The sequence below is a fragment of the Oryzias melastigma genome, linkage group LG6 (genome assembly GCF_002922805.2).
Source record: "Oryzias melastigma strain HK-1 linkage group LG6, ASM292280v2, whole genome shotgun sequence".
NCBI lineage: Eukaryota > Metazoa > Chordata > Actinopteri > Beloniformes > Adrianichthyidae > Oryzias > Oryzias melastigma.
Genome location: NC_050517.1, coordinates 21,405,400 through 21,420,332, shown reverse-complemented (window position 1 = coordinate 21,420,332; position 14,933 = coordinate 21,405,400). Strand labels below are relative to the sequence as shown.

Here is a 14,933-nt window from a genome sequence, read left to right as displayed (position 1 = left end):
GCCAGTGGGTTTGGTCTTTTCTAATTATGACACATTTAGATACTCTCTAGAGGTACATAAGAAGATAATTACATATGTTTAGGATTAACAAATGGGGCTTTTTCTGGACTCCTATTAACCAAAAGAGAGGAGGAGCTTTACTTTTATCACTTTCTTAAAAATAAAAAAAAGACAGCTTAAAGTAATGGACTGAAAACACTGCACAAAAGCGAGTCATTTTTAAAACTCTTCACTTATGTCCAACAGTAGTTGTTAGAGGAGTGGTCTTGTTATTTCATAAATCAACCTGCAGTGGGTTCAGAAGAAAAACACTCAATTATGTTTTCAGAAAAGCCAATTAAGAACAGAGGAACCAACCATCAACTACTGGTCGATAAGGAAAGTCACTCAAAGCTGCAGGATCAGACAGAAAAATCAGTAGACCGTCTGGATTGACTAAAAAGCTTGTAATTCTACAACCTAAAGAGGACACTAATAACCTTCATCAATAACTCAATGGAGCCGGACAAAACTTCTGCAACATTGGAATGGAGCTGCAAATTGTACAATCAAGCCCCCAAAGGGAAATATATATATATATATATATATATATATATATATATATATTTTTTATCTGATGTAGAGAATTGTTGCAAATATTTTATTTCGTTCTAATATACTTTACTAGTCACCCAGGGAAGATGATTAGTTGGACTAACAGATTTTCTATCATTCTTCAGACAGTCATTCCAGCTGGTTTTAGCTGCAGTAAGGAAGGATTTCCTCCCCTGTAGGCGTGAGTGCTACAACATAGAAGCCTCTGACTGATGGCAATCATTTGAAGCATCCTCCCTTTTAGCAATCAGCTCTAGAGGCTCCAGAGCAGAACCCAGAACAGAGCCAAGCCTTCCTAATCAGTTTGTTCAGGCTCTTCAAGAACTTCAACCTAATGTCCCCAAGAGAAATAGAAAATAGGTATGGGCAGCAATAAGCTACCAACATAAGCAAAGCAAATTGCAAAGCAATGGGAAGGGAACAAACAGTTCCAGTCAGAAACATATGCTTGATCTGTTACCAGATACCCCCGAGGTAAAATAATCTGACCGCAGGAGCAGATAGCCTCAAATTCAAGGCAGCAGAGATACTTGCACTCAGTGGGAGATGGGGCCTTAACAAAGTATTGATACTGAAATATTTTATGATAATGCACTCAGACATATGTCCCAAAGATTATTAAAAGAATAATAATGCAATAATGAAGGAAACTTAAGCAGGGGAGAGCCCTATTACGATAATGCAATCATGGGCTTTGCACAACAACAGCATGCTAGGGCTTGCAGAGAGCATATTACAGTATCACAAGCTTTTTTGTGTAACATGGAGGAGCAAGCCTAACAAATTTACTTCTCTACTACTTTTCCAATAAGGCACAGTTTAAAGCATTGGTGAAAAGCTTTTGCACATAAAGAGGGTTGGCTTTGGAGAGTCTTTTTTTTAGTATTTAGAATATGCTGCAGTTCAGACTATATCTTACTATAGTAAAAATTGAGTTGTTTAATGCCAAAATCCTTCCACTATGACTGTTTTGACAGAAAATTCTGAATGATTTTTTAAAGGATTAAGCAAAAAAGTGACTTTTTTTTCTTATTCACATCACCCCAAACTCCTGATCAAACTGAGTTGCCATTTGAATTTTGACTTATCAATTTAGCTTCTTCAGAAACTAAGCTAGTAAACCTTTTTTCCCCAAAAAGCAATATCAACACACTGAAAAATTGTACTATCTATGCTTGCACCAAGTTGACTAAAATAAAGATTATTTAGTGACAAAAAAAAAGATTTCCTTACATGTCAGAAACATTCTTAAAGCAATATTGCACTAAAGGATTAATAACCATATTCCAGTAATCTTAAAAAAAAAATGATGTCATACTCATGATTTCCTGTCAGGAGCAAAGATGGGGTTATTACAGTATGACATGGATGGCCTACTTGCTGGACAGCAGTCACTCTGAAGCCTCTAACACAGCATAGGCATGGCAGAAATAAAGAGAAAAAAATCCTTAATGCCTGCATTCATTTAGCCTGAAGCTGTTCCATCTTCTTTCAAACTCAGTTTTCATGTTTTAAAAGAACATGCTTCTGTCGTCTAATAAAAACAGCCCCTATATTAGCGGTCATAACAGAAAACTGAAAAGCATAAGCAGAGCACGCAGCAGCAGAAAGAACTGCAGCCCATTTTATCCAGCTGCACTAACTCCTGGCGATTTCTATTTTCCTGAGTGCAGTGAAACCACATGGCGCATGCAATAATGCGTATCCCTTTACCCCACCGGACTTCAATCCTTAGGTTTTGCTCCCACTCCAGGTGTCAATAACAAACAAGTGTTGGTTACATAAGAGGCACAATGGCAAATGGCTCAAATAATGTGTGAAATGAGCTAAGAGCATGTGCTATTAGAACTAAACTAAAGCAGAAGAATGTTTTTTTAATGTACCAACAAATGATGTAACCTACACGTAAAATAATTCAGTATCATTCAAAAAAAAAAAAAAAAAAAAAATTATTGACTTGGAAGTCCTAAATATTAGGTTTACTTTGACAAAATCAGAATTGTGCACAGGGACTGTTTTGTTTCAAATTTGAAAGCTAATTGAAAGAGAATAGCTAAAAAAGACAATTGTATGTCCTTTAATATGTAATCAAATGACAGTGTTAGCAACCTCAATGGTAAACATCGATATGTGTGGACTAATTCCGCAGGAAGATGGGAATCACTGCAAGTCACACGCAGATTTACAGGATAGAATGACTTCCATGAAACCTCTAATCACTAAGAGAGCAGTTGGCCTGAGGGGAAATGTCTGAATGTGCAGCACATTGTTCTTGGGGACCTAATCCATTTCACCTTTCTTTATTGGCAAATCACTAAGCTTTGCCATTTCAGATCTCGTGGGTTTTGGAGTTTCCCTGTTCCCTGATATTCTGTGGCAGTAGATCCCATCTCACTAATGCTGTTGCACAACTCTCAATCATCCCTTTAATACATTCTCTGTGCTGTCAGTCAGCCAAAAAGTTATATAACAACACTAGACTATTCAGCGACACAGTAGGCTATACGCGATCTCTCATCTGGTATCCAAAGATTTTTGAAATCTTCAATAGAAGCAGCAGGGTGATTGTTGACTGGCAGAATCAAAGAATATATATAACACTAAAACTGCATATTAGGCTTTCTTTACATTTGCATTCAGCCAATAGGGACAGTAAACCACAAAGTCCAAAACAAAAGAAAGTGATCACATCCATGACATATACCTCTAATCTACAACATCACCAAATAACACACTAGAACCATAAAAACACCTTAATTCTACCAGTAAGCTGGTGGTATAACATCCTATCTGGGTCTGTTGGGGAGATGATTACCTTTGAAATAACAGTAATGCAGACCAATCACAATACAATTATGAAATGACATTATTTGGCAATGTTCTATTTGAGATTTTTTTGACACATATGTCAGGAGATGGGTAAAATGTCCAAGATACTCAAATAAAGTGGTGGTATAGTTGAATGTTTGCACTTACCGCTCCTGTGTGGGGCATTGGGTTAAATCCACAAAGGTTGCATACGATGTTCTTGCAATTTGTGCACGTGTTGTAATTTGGAGGATCCTTGGAACCGATGTTGAGCTCAGCTTTGCAAAGTGGGCAGGTTGACAATTCATCCTTAGGAGGAGCCTTTACTTCTTTAGTGGATTTTTGGGGTTCTGGTGAAGTTCTTTTCACTTCTGGCGAGGCTACTTTTTCCAGAGCTGGTTGAGGAAGCTCAGTTCCTTGAGGTGGCTTTGATTTAGCTGTATCAGGTGGCTTGGTGCCCTTAGCAGGCATAACAGGCGACATTGCTTTAGGAGAGACGGGAGCTGTCGTGGACATCTTCCTCGGAGTAGGAGGTGTAACTCTAGGCTCGTCTTGAACAGCTGAAGATATCATTGTCGACGCAGAACTGAGGAAAGATGAACCAAAACCAAACATCTTTCCAGTTACTGATTCAGAAGACTTTGCTGCTACAGGTTGTGTTTTGGGGGCCCCAAATCCAAAGAAGCTTCCAGATTCCTGCTTAGGAGGCTGAGATGTTGATGGAGATTTTGGAGGCTGAGTCACCGGTTTCTTGGGTTCCTGTGGTACTTTGCTAGGCTCTTGTTTTGGAGCAGCTGGCTTTAAATCTGGTTTTTGAACTTGTTGCTGTTGGCCAGCCACCCTGGCACCAGGCCCTTGTTTAGCATCTGAAACCATCGGAGTCTTTGACTCAGCACCCGGTTGTGCTATTACATCCTTTTGAATTGATGCTGATACAGGGGCCTTGGCATCTAAAGGCTCTTTCTTCGGAGTGACTTTGTCTTGGTCTTTCTGGGGGCCTTTAAGTGCTGCAGGCTTTTCTTTCAATTCAGATGGAGGTTGAGAAACATTATTGGCCAAGTGCTGAGGTTTCTGTGTTGCAGGTCCAGTAGACTCAGACAATTTCAAGGCTCTCTGCATCTGACAATTTAGGCAAAGCCATTCCTTTACCTAAAAAAAGTGGAATGAAATGAAGAGTTATTGAAATATAACCAACAAATATTGCATCTAGAAAGTCACATACATTTGAATTCACATTTCATTACATATATGTGAACATTTGTAAGGTTTATTTAAGGAATACGTGAAAATGGTTAGAATTTATCACTACATGAAATGAAACAAACCTAAACCAAAAATAAACAAGTGAGAATGGTTACCTCTGACACATCCGGGAGTGGATTAAACCCACACTGAAGACACACAGTGGTCTTGCATTCCGTGCAAGAGTTGTAATTAGGAGGATCTTTCGAGTCCATATTGAGTTTGATCTTACAAAGTGGACAGAAAGACTGTTCTGTCTTCGAAGGACCCTTGGTATCTACCACTACTTTAGGAGTGTCTGACGATGTTTTGTCAACTTTAACTTGTTCTTTAGAAGGAATCTTTTCCTGTTGTGGTTTTTCTGGTTTCTCTTCAGCCTTTTGCGCAGGAGGTGGCTTTGTGTCCTTCACGGGCAATACTTTTGGAGAAGCTGGAGGTGTAGCTTTAGGAGAAACTGTTGTAGACATCTTGCGTGGGCTCGGTGGTGTAGTTTTAGATTCATCTTGGACAGCTGATGATATCAAATTGGACGCAGAGCTTAGGAAAGATGACCCAAAGCCAAACATCTTTCCCGTCACAGACTCTCCTGTTTGCACAGGCTGTTTTTTAGGTCCCCCAAAACCAAAGAAGCCTCCAGAATCTTGTTTTCCCGCTTGAACTGATGGTGGCACAGACTTAACTGGAGAAGTACCAGCTTTAGGTAACTGTTTTTCAGCTTGTTGTTTAGATGGAGAAGCAGGTTTATCTAAGGAAACAGCTCCTGGAGGCTGTGGTAAGGTTTGCTTTTTAGCCTCTGAATCTGGTGTTACGGTAGGCTTAGAGGTATCTTTGGGAAGCTGTGAAGCCTGTTTCTGAGGTGCAGCGGTGTCTGCTTTGGGAGTCTCTGAAGATGGCTTTTGTAAAGGAATTGTCTTGGTCTTTGTATCAGCAGCCGAAACAGTTTTGTCAAGCACTGAAGCAGCGGCAGGGGCGGTCTTCTGGGTTGTTACAGCCATTTCTTTGGGTGGTATTACAGGAGAATCAGGTAATTTGTTCAAATGAGGGATGTCTTTCTGAGAAGCTGGAATTGGAGCTTCTTTCTTGTCTTTAGTATCAGGAACCCCTTTGTCTGTTGAAGGTTCAGCCTTTATTTCTGGGGATGCTGGCGGTTGTATAGTAGCAGGGACCTCTTTGGTTGTTAAAGGCTTTGTCTTAGCTTTTGGGGACATAGGAGGTTCTACAGTAACCTCTTTGCTTGTTGAAGGCTGTGACTTTAATTTTGGGAGAGCTGGAGGTTCTGCACTTACAGGCACCTCTTTGCTTATTGAAGGCTGTGTCTTTAATTTTGGGGGCGCTGGAGGTTCTGCAGATACAGGCACCTCTTTGGTTATTGAAGGCTGTGTCTTTAATTTTGGGGGCGCTGGAGGTTCTGCAGATACAGGCACCTCTTTGCTTACTGAAGGCTGTGTCTTTAATTTTGGGAGAGCTGGAGGTTCTGCAGATACAGGCACCTCTTTGCTTACTGAAGGCTGTGTCTTTAATTTTGGGCGTGCAGGAGGTTCTGCAGCTACAGGGACTTCTTTGCTTACTGAAGGCTGTGTCTTTAAGTTTGGGGGTGCTGGAGATTCTGAAGTTACAAGGACATCTTTGCTTATTGGAGCCTGTGGTTTTATCATAGGAAGACCTGGAGGTTCAGAAGCTCCAAGTGCTCTCTGCATCTGGCAATTAAGACAGAGCCATTCCTTCACCTAAAAACCAAACACAAAAGCACATGATACATTTATACTTATCAAGTTATAAAATTTAGATTGTTCAAAATTAATAAAGTAAAACATATGTGAATGTCAAATACTTTTACTAAAATGTACACCCTTAAAAGAAATCTGTGTATTGTCCAAAACACAGAATAAATAAGTTATTGTCTACTTAAAAAAAAATGTTTGCTTACCTCTGTCACATTAGTCAGTGGACTAAATCCACACTTGTTGCACACAGTAGTTTTGCAGTCAGTACAGGTGTTGAAGTTGGGAAGATTTTTGGAGTCTGTTTTAAGCTCCACCTTACAAAGCGGACACAGAGACTGTTGAACTTTGGGCCCGGCCGGGGAAGCATCTGGCTTTGCTAATTCTATTGGATCTTTACTAACTTGGCTCCCTCCTGGAGGAGGACTCTTAGCCTTTTCTGGCTGTGCTGCCAGTGGAGCACTTTCAGCTGGGTGTGGCTCGTTCACTTGGGCCTGTTGAGCCTGCTCTTTCTCCACAGATTTGGCAACCTTTTCAGCTGATTTCAAAATTGTTTTATCCACATCTTTTATCTTTTTAGATACATCCGTATCTCCAGGAGTATCTTTCTTCTCATTTAAAGCTGTATCATCCAGGATCAAGGAGGGTGCTTGGTCTGCGACAATGGGCTCCTTCTCTGGAGTGTCTTTAGTTGGTGGTAAACTAGAATTCTCACCTTTTGTTAATCTTGAAGCAACAGTGCTGTCTGTTACAGATGATCCTGAAGTACTTGTCAGTATCTCAGCATTCTTTGATACTTCACTTGGTGCTAGACTGTCCTCATTTTTCTCTTTAGAACCACCTTCCTTCCGAGCTTCACCTTTCATTTGTTTGTGTGAGGCAGCCTTTTCCAAAGAAGCAGGTGTGGACACTTTTTGGGCTGATGTCAAAGGTTTTACCAGTGAAGGCTGAGCTGGTTCTGTTGCTGAAAGGGCTCTTTGCATCTGACAAGTCAGACACAACCACTCTTTTGTCTGCGAAATGGAAAGTGAAAAAAAATGCTATTTTGAGTGCGTGTTAAAATCTCAACAAAATGCAAGTACATCACACATTTTGTGAGTACAATAAGAGCTGCAAGTTCATTTCACAAGTAGTTATTGATAAATCTTTATACAAAAGTACATCATGCACTGTAGGATATGCATTACTAGACAATGTATGATTTGAAAGCGAACTTCACTCACCTCAGACTCATTTTGCATAAGGTTAAATCCACACTGGTTGCACACAGTGTTCTTGCATCCATCACAGGTGCTGAAATTAGGTGGATCTTTGGACCCCACGTTGAGTTCAGCCTTACAGAGAGGACAGATAGGAGGGGCTAGTTTGACAGAAGCTTCTCCAGTCTTTGGATGTTCTGATGGAGCTGCCTTGGCCTGTACAACTGAGGGTGCCTTTGTCTGTTGTGGTTGTTCTGGTTTCTTCTTCTCTTGGGCTGGAGATTTCATGTCTTTTGCAGGGGGCATTTTTGGAGAAACTGGTGGAGTGGTCTTAGGCTGGTCCTTAACCGTGGAGGTGACCAAGTTGGATGCAGAGCTAATAAAAGAGGAACCAAAGCCGAACATTTTTCCAGTTACAGACTCTGTTGGCTTTCCAGAATCAGACTTGGCTTTACCACCACCAAAGCCAAAGAAGCCGCCAGACTCTTTTGGTGGAGCAGCAGTGGCAATCAGTTTGTGTTCACTTTGCCTTGATTGGACTGGAGATTTGGTGGGATCAGATGTTTTTTGTGGATCCATTGCATTTTTCGGGGATGGACCTGGACTGGCCTGTTTCTGAACCAATGGCTTGCTAGGTACCTCAGATACAGGAGGTTGAGCTGCTGCAGACAGTTTTCTTTGTGGGGATTGTGGTGCTGATGCGTCTTTCCTTTCAACCTTAGATCCATCTGTATTGTCTGCTAGGATTTTTGATGAAATCTGAGGTTTGACAGGGGCGACTCCTGGGGAATGTGCTTCTCCCATGGCTCGCTGCATCTGGCACGTCAGACACAACCATTCTTTAGCCTACAGAGACAAAACAAAAATTTGTTAGTTTGGGAAAGAAAATCAAAATGTTAATCATAATTAACATTTGAATAATTATTTGCTTTCTCTTACCCCCATTTCATTTGGCATAGGATTAAATCCACACTGGTTACAAACAGTGTTCTTGCATTCAGTGCAGGTGTTGTAGTTGGGTGGGTCCTTTGAGCCAATGTTGAGTTTTATCTTACAGAGTGGACAGGATTTGTCTGGCTCGACAGATGACTGGACAGCAGCTTTAGACTTGGGAGATGCTGCTGGAGTTTCATTTGCTTTGGCGTGCTCTGATAGGAGCGTCTTTGCGTCAGATGATATCTCTGTCTTCCCTTTTTGTTCTGTCGACTTAGTCTGATCTGCTTTTGGTTCAACAGATGGGTGGCTCTTTGCCTGAAGTGGGGATTCTACTTCCTTCTGTTGTTCAACTTTCGAGGCAGAAGGAGGTTTGGATTCCCTTGCAGGGGTCATTTTAGGAGAAACTGGTGGAGTAGTTCTTGGCTGGTCCTTAACTGCTGAGTTTATCAAAGTAGAAGCAGAACTAAAAATGGAAGAACCAAAACCTAACATCTTCCCACTTACTGACTCTGTGGATTTTGCAGCTTCAGGCTGAGGTTTAGAATCAACTAAACCCCCTAACTTTGTCTGTGTTCCTGGAGGAACAATACTCTGATTACGCCCTTGTTGACTTGCTTGATCAGGCAGTTTCTCTTGAGCTGTTTTTGGTTTCTCTTGTGATGCTTTCTGACTCAGTGTTGGGCTTTCACTCTTAAGTGGAGCTGCAACAGGGTCAGTTTTGGCTGTGGGTGCCACCTGCTTTTTGAGTTGCGTCCCTCCTGACTCAGGCATTTTCTGTTCCTTTGCCTCATCTTTAGTGGACACAGGAACCTTATTTGAAGACAGCTGAGACTTCATACTTTGAGGTCCTGGAGGCTCAGAAGGTCCAACTGCTCTTTTCATCTGACATGTAAGACAGAGCCACTCCTTTGCCTAAAAAAACAATAAAAATATTGTTTTAAAGTAGATGTAACAGAAATAAGCTAACACAACTTAAAATTTCACAGCAAAACACCAAGTTAATATTACAGCAAACAATTAACATTTAAGAAAATCAACAATTTTATGGAGAAAATATAAAATTAACATGAAGGACTTTGAAAAATATTGATCAATTAAATAGTTAATCTTCACTATGGAAAAATGCATAAAAAAATCTGTCAAATGGATAATTCTATTTTATTTTAAAACTATGTATTGTACATTTTTAAGGTAAAATTTGCTTTTCAGTCAGTTACAATTTATTGATTACTATTGTAATTAAATACCCGCTTTGTTTAATTTATATTTTTTACTTTCTCAAAACTGTATAATAACTAAACAAATTAGGTTTTAGAAAGGATATTGATCAATTATTATTTATTCAATGTATGCTGAAATGGAAATGAAATCAAGTTGTTAAGTTGTGGTTTGAAATGGTTGTGATACCTAGCCCTTGAAACTGCTTGCTGTTCATCTTTCAAGGCAATGTCTCCTATACCTACATTCTCTCTCCCAACCCAACATATACAGTATGCACTTCAGGTTCGAGCGCCGTCCGCATCACTTTTTGATGTTTTGGATTTCCCCAACTAATTGTTTTTTTGACATATTGGCTGCTTTTTAATGTGTTGTTTTGTTCCCATTAAATCTCGGGTCCCCGACCCTCTGGACACAGAACCGGATGTGGATCTGGTATCAGGTTAGGCTACCGGTGCACATCACAAAGGTTGGAGACCCCTGATAAGCATATGCACAAGCAGCCTTCAGACCGGTACCATTTTGCATCCTGGGGGCTGGGGACTCCTGACCTAATGGAAACAACCAGTAAAACGATGAATTGAGGACACCCAAAATGTCAAAAAGTGACTCGGAAGGTGCCCAAACCATAAGTACATATAGGATAAATTGGGTGTGAAAATGCATTGCCCATACAGAGAAACTCCACATTCAGTTTTACAAATCTGTATGAATCTTTCATTGTGATTGTTTTCATTCTATAAAACTGGATTGATCTGAATTGCTTTAAAAAGAGAAAAGTGTAAAAAAAGGAATGTCTATCTGAGAAAAGTGTATAAAGTGCTCTGTATCAGTAACGTTATGGAATTCTTGGTACGTCTACATTAAAAGTGGGGTCACCTGGACCCCGTAAGATACCATGAAGGTAATCCTGCTTCATGGATTTCAGGTATCGCACGTTATTTTCAGAACCCTTGTGATAAATGAGTGATCACTGTACAATGACTAAAAATAAGCAATAAAGAAAATGTTTTTTATAGGAAATTCTGCATTTCCCACATACCTCTCCAGAAGGCATAGGGTTGAATCCACATTGGTTACAAACGGTGTTCTTGCATTCAGTGCAAGTGTTGTAGTTAGGAGGTTCGCTGGAGCCGATGTTCATCTTGACCTTACACAGCGGGCAGCTGTTCTGACCTTTGTCAGGACCTGCTTGAATGACTGTTCCCAGGTTTGCTGGCTGTGAAGAAACAGGGTCCTTCTTGTTCTGATGGACTTCATCTGATTTCTTTTCTTGCTCAGCTTTTTCAGATGTCGTTTTTGGCCCCCTTGAAGGCGATGACTTGGGTGAAATTGGAGGAGTACTTTTAGGGGAAATCCTGGCAGAAGCTTGTGCCGGCGCAGACATTTTACGAGAGCCTGGAGGTGTAGTCCGTGATTCTTCCTGAACAGCAGACATCAAACTAGATGCTGAGCTAAAAATAGAGGATCCAAATCCAAACATTTTTCCACTCAGTGATTCAGTTGCTTTTGAAAACTCTTGCCCGCCAATAACAGGGGGTTTCCTTGGCTCTTGCTGTGCCGAAGGTGAGCTCTTGCTGGGTTTTAGATCTGGTTGGCGTGCCTCATTAGTTGGTGTCTGATTACCTAATTTCACCTGAATATCTGTTGCAGTTTTTTGACCGGGAATCGGAGACGCCTGTGGTTCAATCTGTGGTTGCTTGGTATCCTTGGATGCTGATGGTGCTGCTGCACTTTTTGTTATTTGAGGAGAACCTGGTGCAGAGCTCAACTTCTTTTGAGCTGGATCTGGTGATATAGCTTCTTTCCCAAGACTGGCTTTCGGCGAATGTGTTTTAAAGCTTTCATCCGGACTAGGAGAGGCTATTTTTTTATGAATAGCAGAAGGTGATGTTTTGTTTACTCCAACGTCTGGTTTCAGAGAAGGTCCTGGAGGTTCAGATGCACTGAGAGCTCTTTGCATCTGACAATTCAGGCATAACCATTCTTTCACCTGCAAAAAAATCATAAAGAAGTAAAATATGTTTATTTTTAGGATTTTTTTTTTTTTTACAAGAAAAATAACTGGGCTTTATTTCGTCTATTATAAACTAAAGTTCTGTGAAGACAAACTATTGAAGAAACAGTTTAATGTATTTTAATCTGTCTGTTAGCAGAATCGTGTAGAAATATCAGCACTACTACTGGAAGTATACGTATACAAAGTTGCTTCATGAAATACATTTTGTGAAACCAAATACAAAACAATAAAAAAGTATATTTTACCTCAGACACATTTGGCATTGGATTAAATCCACATTGGTTGCAGACGGTATTCTTGCATTCAGTGCATTGGTTAAAGTTGGGAGGATCCTTTGAGCCGATGTTAAGCTCAGTCTTACATAATGGGCAGGAAGAAGGGCTTTTCTGCGAAGGATTTTGACCCGCAGCATTTTTCAGAGACTCTAGTGGTCCTTTTTCTACTTTCTTTTGTCCCACTGGAGAGGACTTGGACTGCTGACGTTCTTCTACACCCTTTCTCTCTTCCTGTTTCTGAACTGGAGGTGTTTTGACGCCTTTTGCGGGTGACATTTTGGGCGAGACTGGTGGCGTTGTTTTGGTTCCATCTTGGACAGCTGAGGTTAATAAAGTGGAGGCAGAACTGAAGATAGACGATCCAAATCCAAACATTTTGCCACCTACAGCTTCGGCAGATTTTGCAGCATCAGGCACAAATTTAGGACCGAAGTTTAATAAACCCCCGGTTGGATGCTCTGTCGTTGATGCTGTGCTACTCTTTCGAGAACCTGCTAAGCTCGTTTGATCTGGTACCTTCTGAGAATCAGTGGTCTGGCCTTTCTGGGGAGTCCTCTGAGGAGAACCTGATGGTGAATTTTCCTTGGATTTCACAGATGTTGGAATTTCTTTTTGTTGAGATGGAGTTTCTTTCTTCATAGGGGTGGAGACTTTATTAGGTGAGGCTTGTAGTTTCATCATGGGGGTTCCTGGAGGCTCAGATGCTCCCAGTGCTCTTTGCATCTGACAGTTGAGACATAACCATTCCTTCACCTGTTTAAAAAAAGAAACATATTTAGCAAGATTTCATGAATGTTTTAATGTTTTGCTGTATTTGATTTCACTTCTGGTAAATTGTGCATATTAGCTCAATGATTGTGTGCTTTTGTACAGTTCAATGTTCCTACCTCTTTAACATTTGGCATGGGCTGAAACCCACACTGGTTGCATACAGTGTTTTTGCACTCAGTGCAGGTGTTGTAGTTGGGAGTGTCTTTTGAGCCCACATTAAGCTCCACTTTACAAAGAGGACAGGTAGATTGACTTGCTTTGGGTTCAATTGGCAAATCTGGTGTTGTCTTTGGCTTTTCAGATGAAGGTTTTCCCTCTTTTGGCAGCCCCTGTGATGGACCCAGAGGTGGCTGCGATGGCTGGGGTTTCTTTTCCGGTTCTTTTTTTGTCACCGTTGGAGATTTTGAGTCTCTTTTGGGAGACATTTTGGGAGAAACCGGCGGAGTCACTTTAGATTCATCCTGAACTGCTGATGTAATCAAAGTGGATGCGGAGCTAAAAATGGAAGATCCAAATCCAAACATTTTTCCCGTCACAGACTCAGCAGGCTTTGAAGCATCAGTTTGGTTTTTTGTGCTACCAAAACCAAACAAGCCTCCAGATGGTTCAGATTTGACATTTTCCTTCATTTGAGTAGTTGGAACTGCCTGATCTCGTCCTTTCTCAGGACCCTTCTCATGGTTCTCCTGAGGCGTTTTCTTAAGAGGAGCTGGGCTAGTCTGTTTTTGACTGTCTGATCTTTCGTCCTTCACTGGTTGTGTTGCTCGCATTGATAAGTTTGTTTGAGGGGAGCCCGGTGTGGGTTTCTTTTGCGGCGAAGGCTGTGCTTCAGGCTTTTTAACTTCAAGCGGCATAGATGGCTTTTTCTGAGGGTCAATTCCTCCTGCTGCTCGTTTCACTTGACAATTTAAGCAAAGCCACTCCTTTCCCTAAAGATTGAAAAAAGAAGGCTTTTACATAAATATGTACAATACATGTTACTTTCATATAATACAAGACATTCACTTTAAAAAGCTTAATAGACCACTTGTCATAAGAAGTTCTTGACAAAATATGCTCACAAATACATGTAAGGAGTGATGAAATACTTTCAGAATTAAAGAGAGATCTGGGTAGATTTAGCACATGTCTTGTGAATTTTACAGCAGATATATCCTGTTTGCATGTAGTCAAATGATATATTTTGTATATTGTTAAGGCTTATTGTAGCCAGCTTTCCTATACTGCAAATGTGCAAAGTGAAATATAAAAGTCTAAGCATTTCATCTACTTGTTTGATATATTTTCTAAAAAGTCATGAATTGCGTATGACCAAGACAACATTTTTTGTCATCTTTCTAACAAAATAAAAAAAAAAAGAAAATGTATTTTACAGTTTATCCTGATCCAAGTTCAAAAGCGGGCTAACCCTTTATTTGAGTGGAATGAGAAGCTCAAGTAGCCTTGAACTGCCCTTGACGAGATACAGTAGCCGTGCATTAAATGACAGAGTCAAGTGTCAAATCCTTTTTGTTTCAGGTAGCCTGAGGGATGACCGTGACTATTTATTCTCTGTCTGGTGTTCCCTACAATATCCAAGAAGAACATGAGTGTGTTTGCAAACTCGCTTGTTTTGTAGGTCACTTGCATTTTAATTACAGTTAAAGACATGCATACATTTTTACCCTTCATAGAAACTCCTGCAGTTGAAGGGCTAAAAAAATCCAAATTTCATTTAAACAATATGTTAATTTACATTTAAAAAAAGACCAGTAATTTTCCTGAAATCCTGAATCTAAAGTGGAAGTAGCTTCAACATCAAAACCGTCTCTTAAAAAAGGAAAAAAAAAGACTTTTAAAAAGAAAAAAAAAACTACACAACCGTTACAATGAGTTGCAGTGTGGGGACAAATAAAATATACATTGCTCAATAATGCAGTGGATATACACAAATGTTTGAAGGAATTTTCTACATTGGAGATTTTTTTTTTAATCAAAAGTTGATCTTAAATATTATAAAGTTATAAAAATTTTGAATGATACCTGAATAAATAACCTCTCCAGCTATTATAAAATAATGTAATGATTCATAAAAAATAACTTGTGCACTCAATAAAGAGATCTTTCACATTTATATAAACTTTTGGAATGCTAAAATTTAAAATAAACT

At 40.0% G+C, this 14,933-nt stretch overlaps 1 protein-coding gene across 3 annotated transcripts in view; it reads right to left on the bottom strand.

Moving 5' to 3' along the window:
* Positions 1 to 14,933, bottom strand: part of pclob (piccolo presynaptic cytomatrix protein b) — a 59,703-nt gene that overhangs the window by 40,479 nt on the left and 4,291 nt on the right. For all 3 annotated transcript variants that reach the window (XM_036212437.1, XM_024280884.2, XM_036212436.1), the window contains exons 4-11: positions 12,901 to 13,713; positions 11,984 to 12,766; positions 10,761 to 11,711; positions 8,504 to 9,412; positions 7,589 to 8,410; positions 6,572 to 7,378; positions 4,761 to 6,371; positions 3,571 to 4,551 (exon numbers count right to left, since the gene is read on the bottom strand). In XM_036212437.1, coding sequence (XP_036068330.1) covers positions 3,571 to 4,551; positions 4,761 to 6,371; positions 6,572 to 7,378; positions 7,589 to 8,410; positions 8,504 to 9,412; positions 10,761 to 11,711; positions 11,984 to 12,766; positions 12,901 to 13,713 — 7,677 coding nt within the window. The remainder of the gene's footprint in view (positions 1 to 3,570; positions 4,552 to 4,760; positions 6,372 to 6,571; positions 7,379 to 7,588; positions 8,411 to 8,503; positions 9,413 to 10,760; positions 11,712 to 11,983; positions 12,767 to 12,900; positions 13,714 to 14,933) is intronic.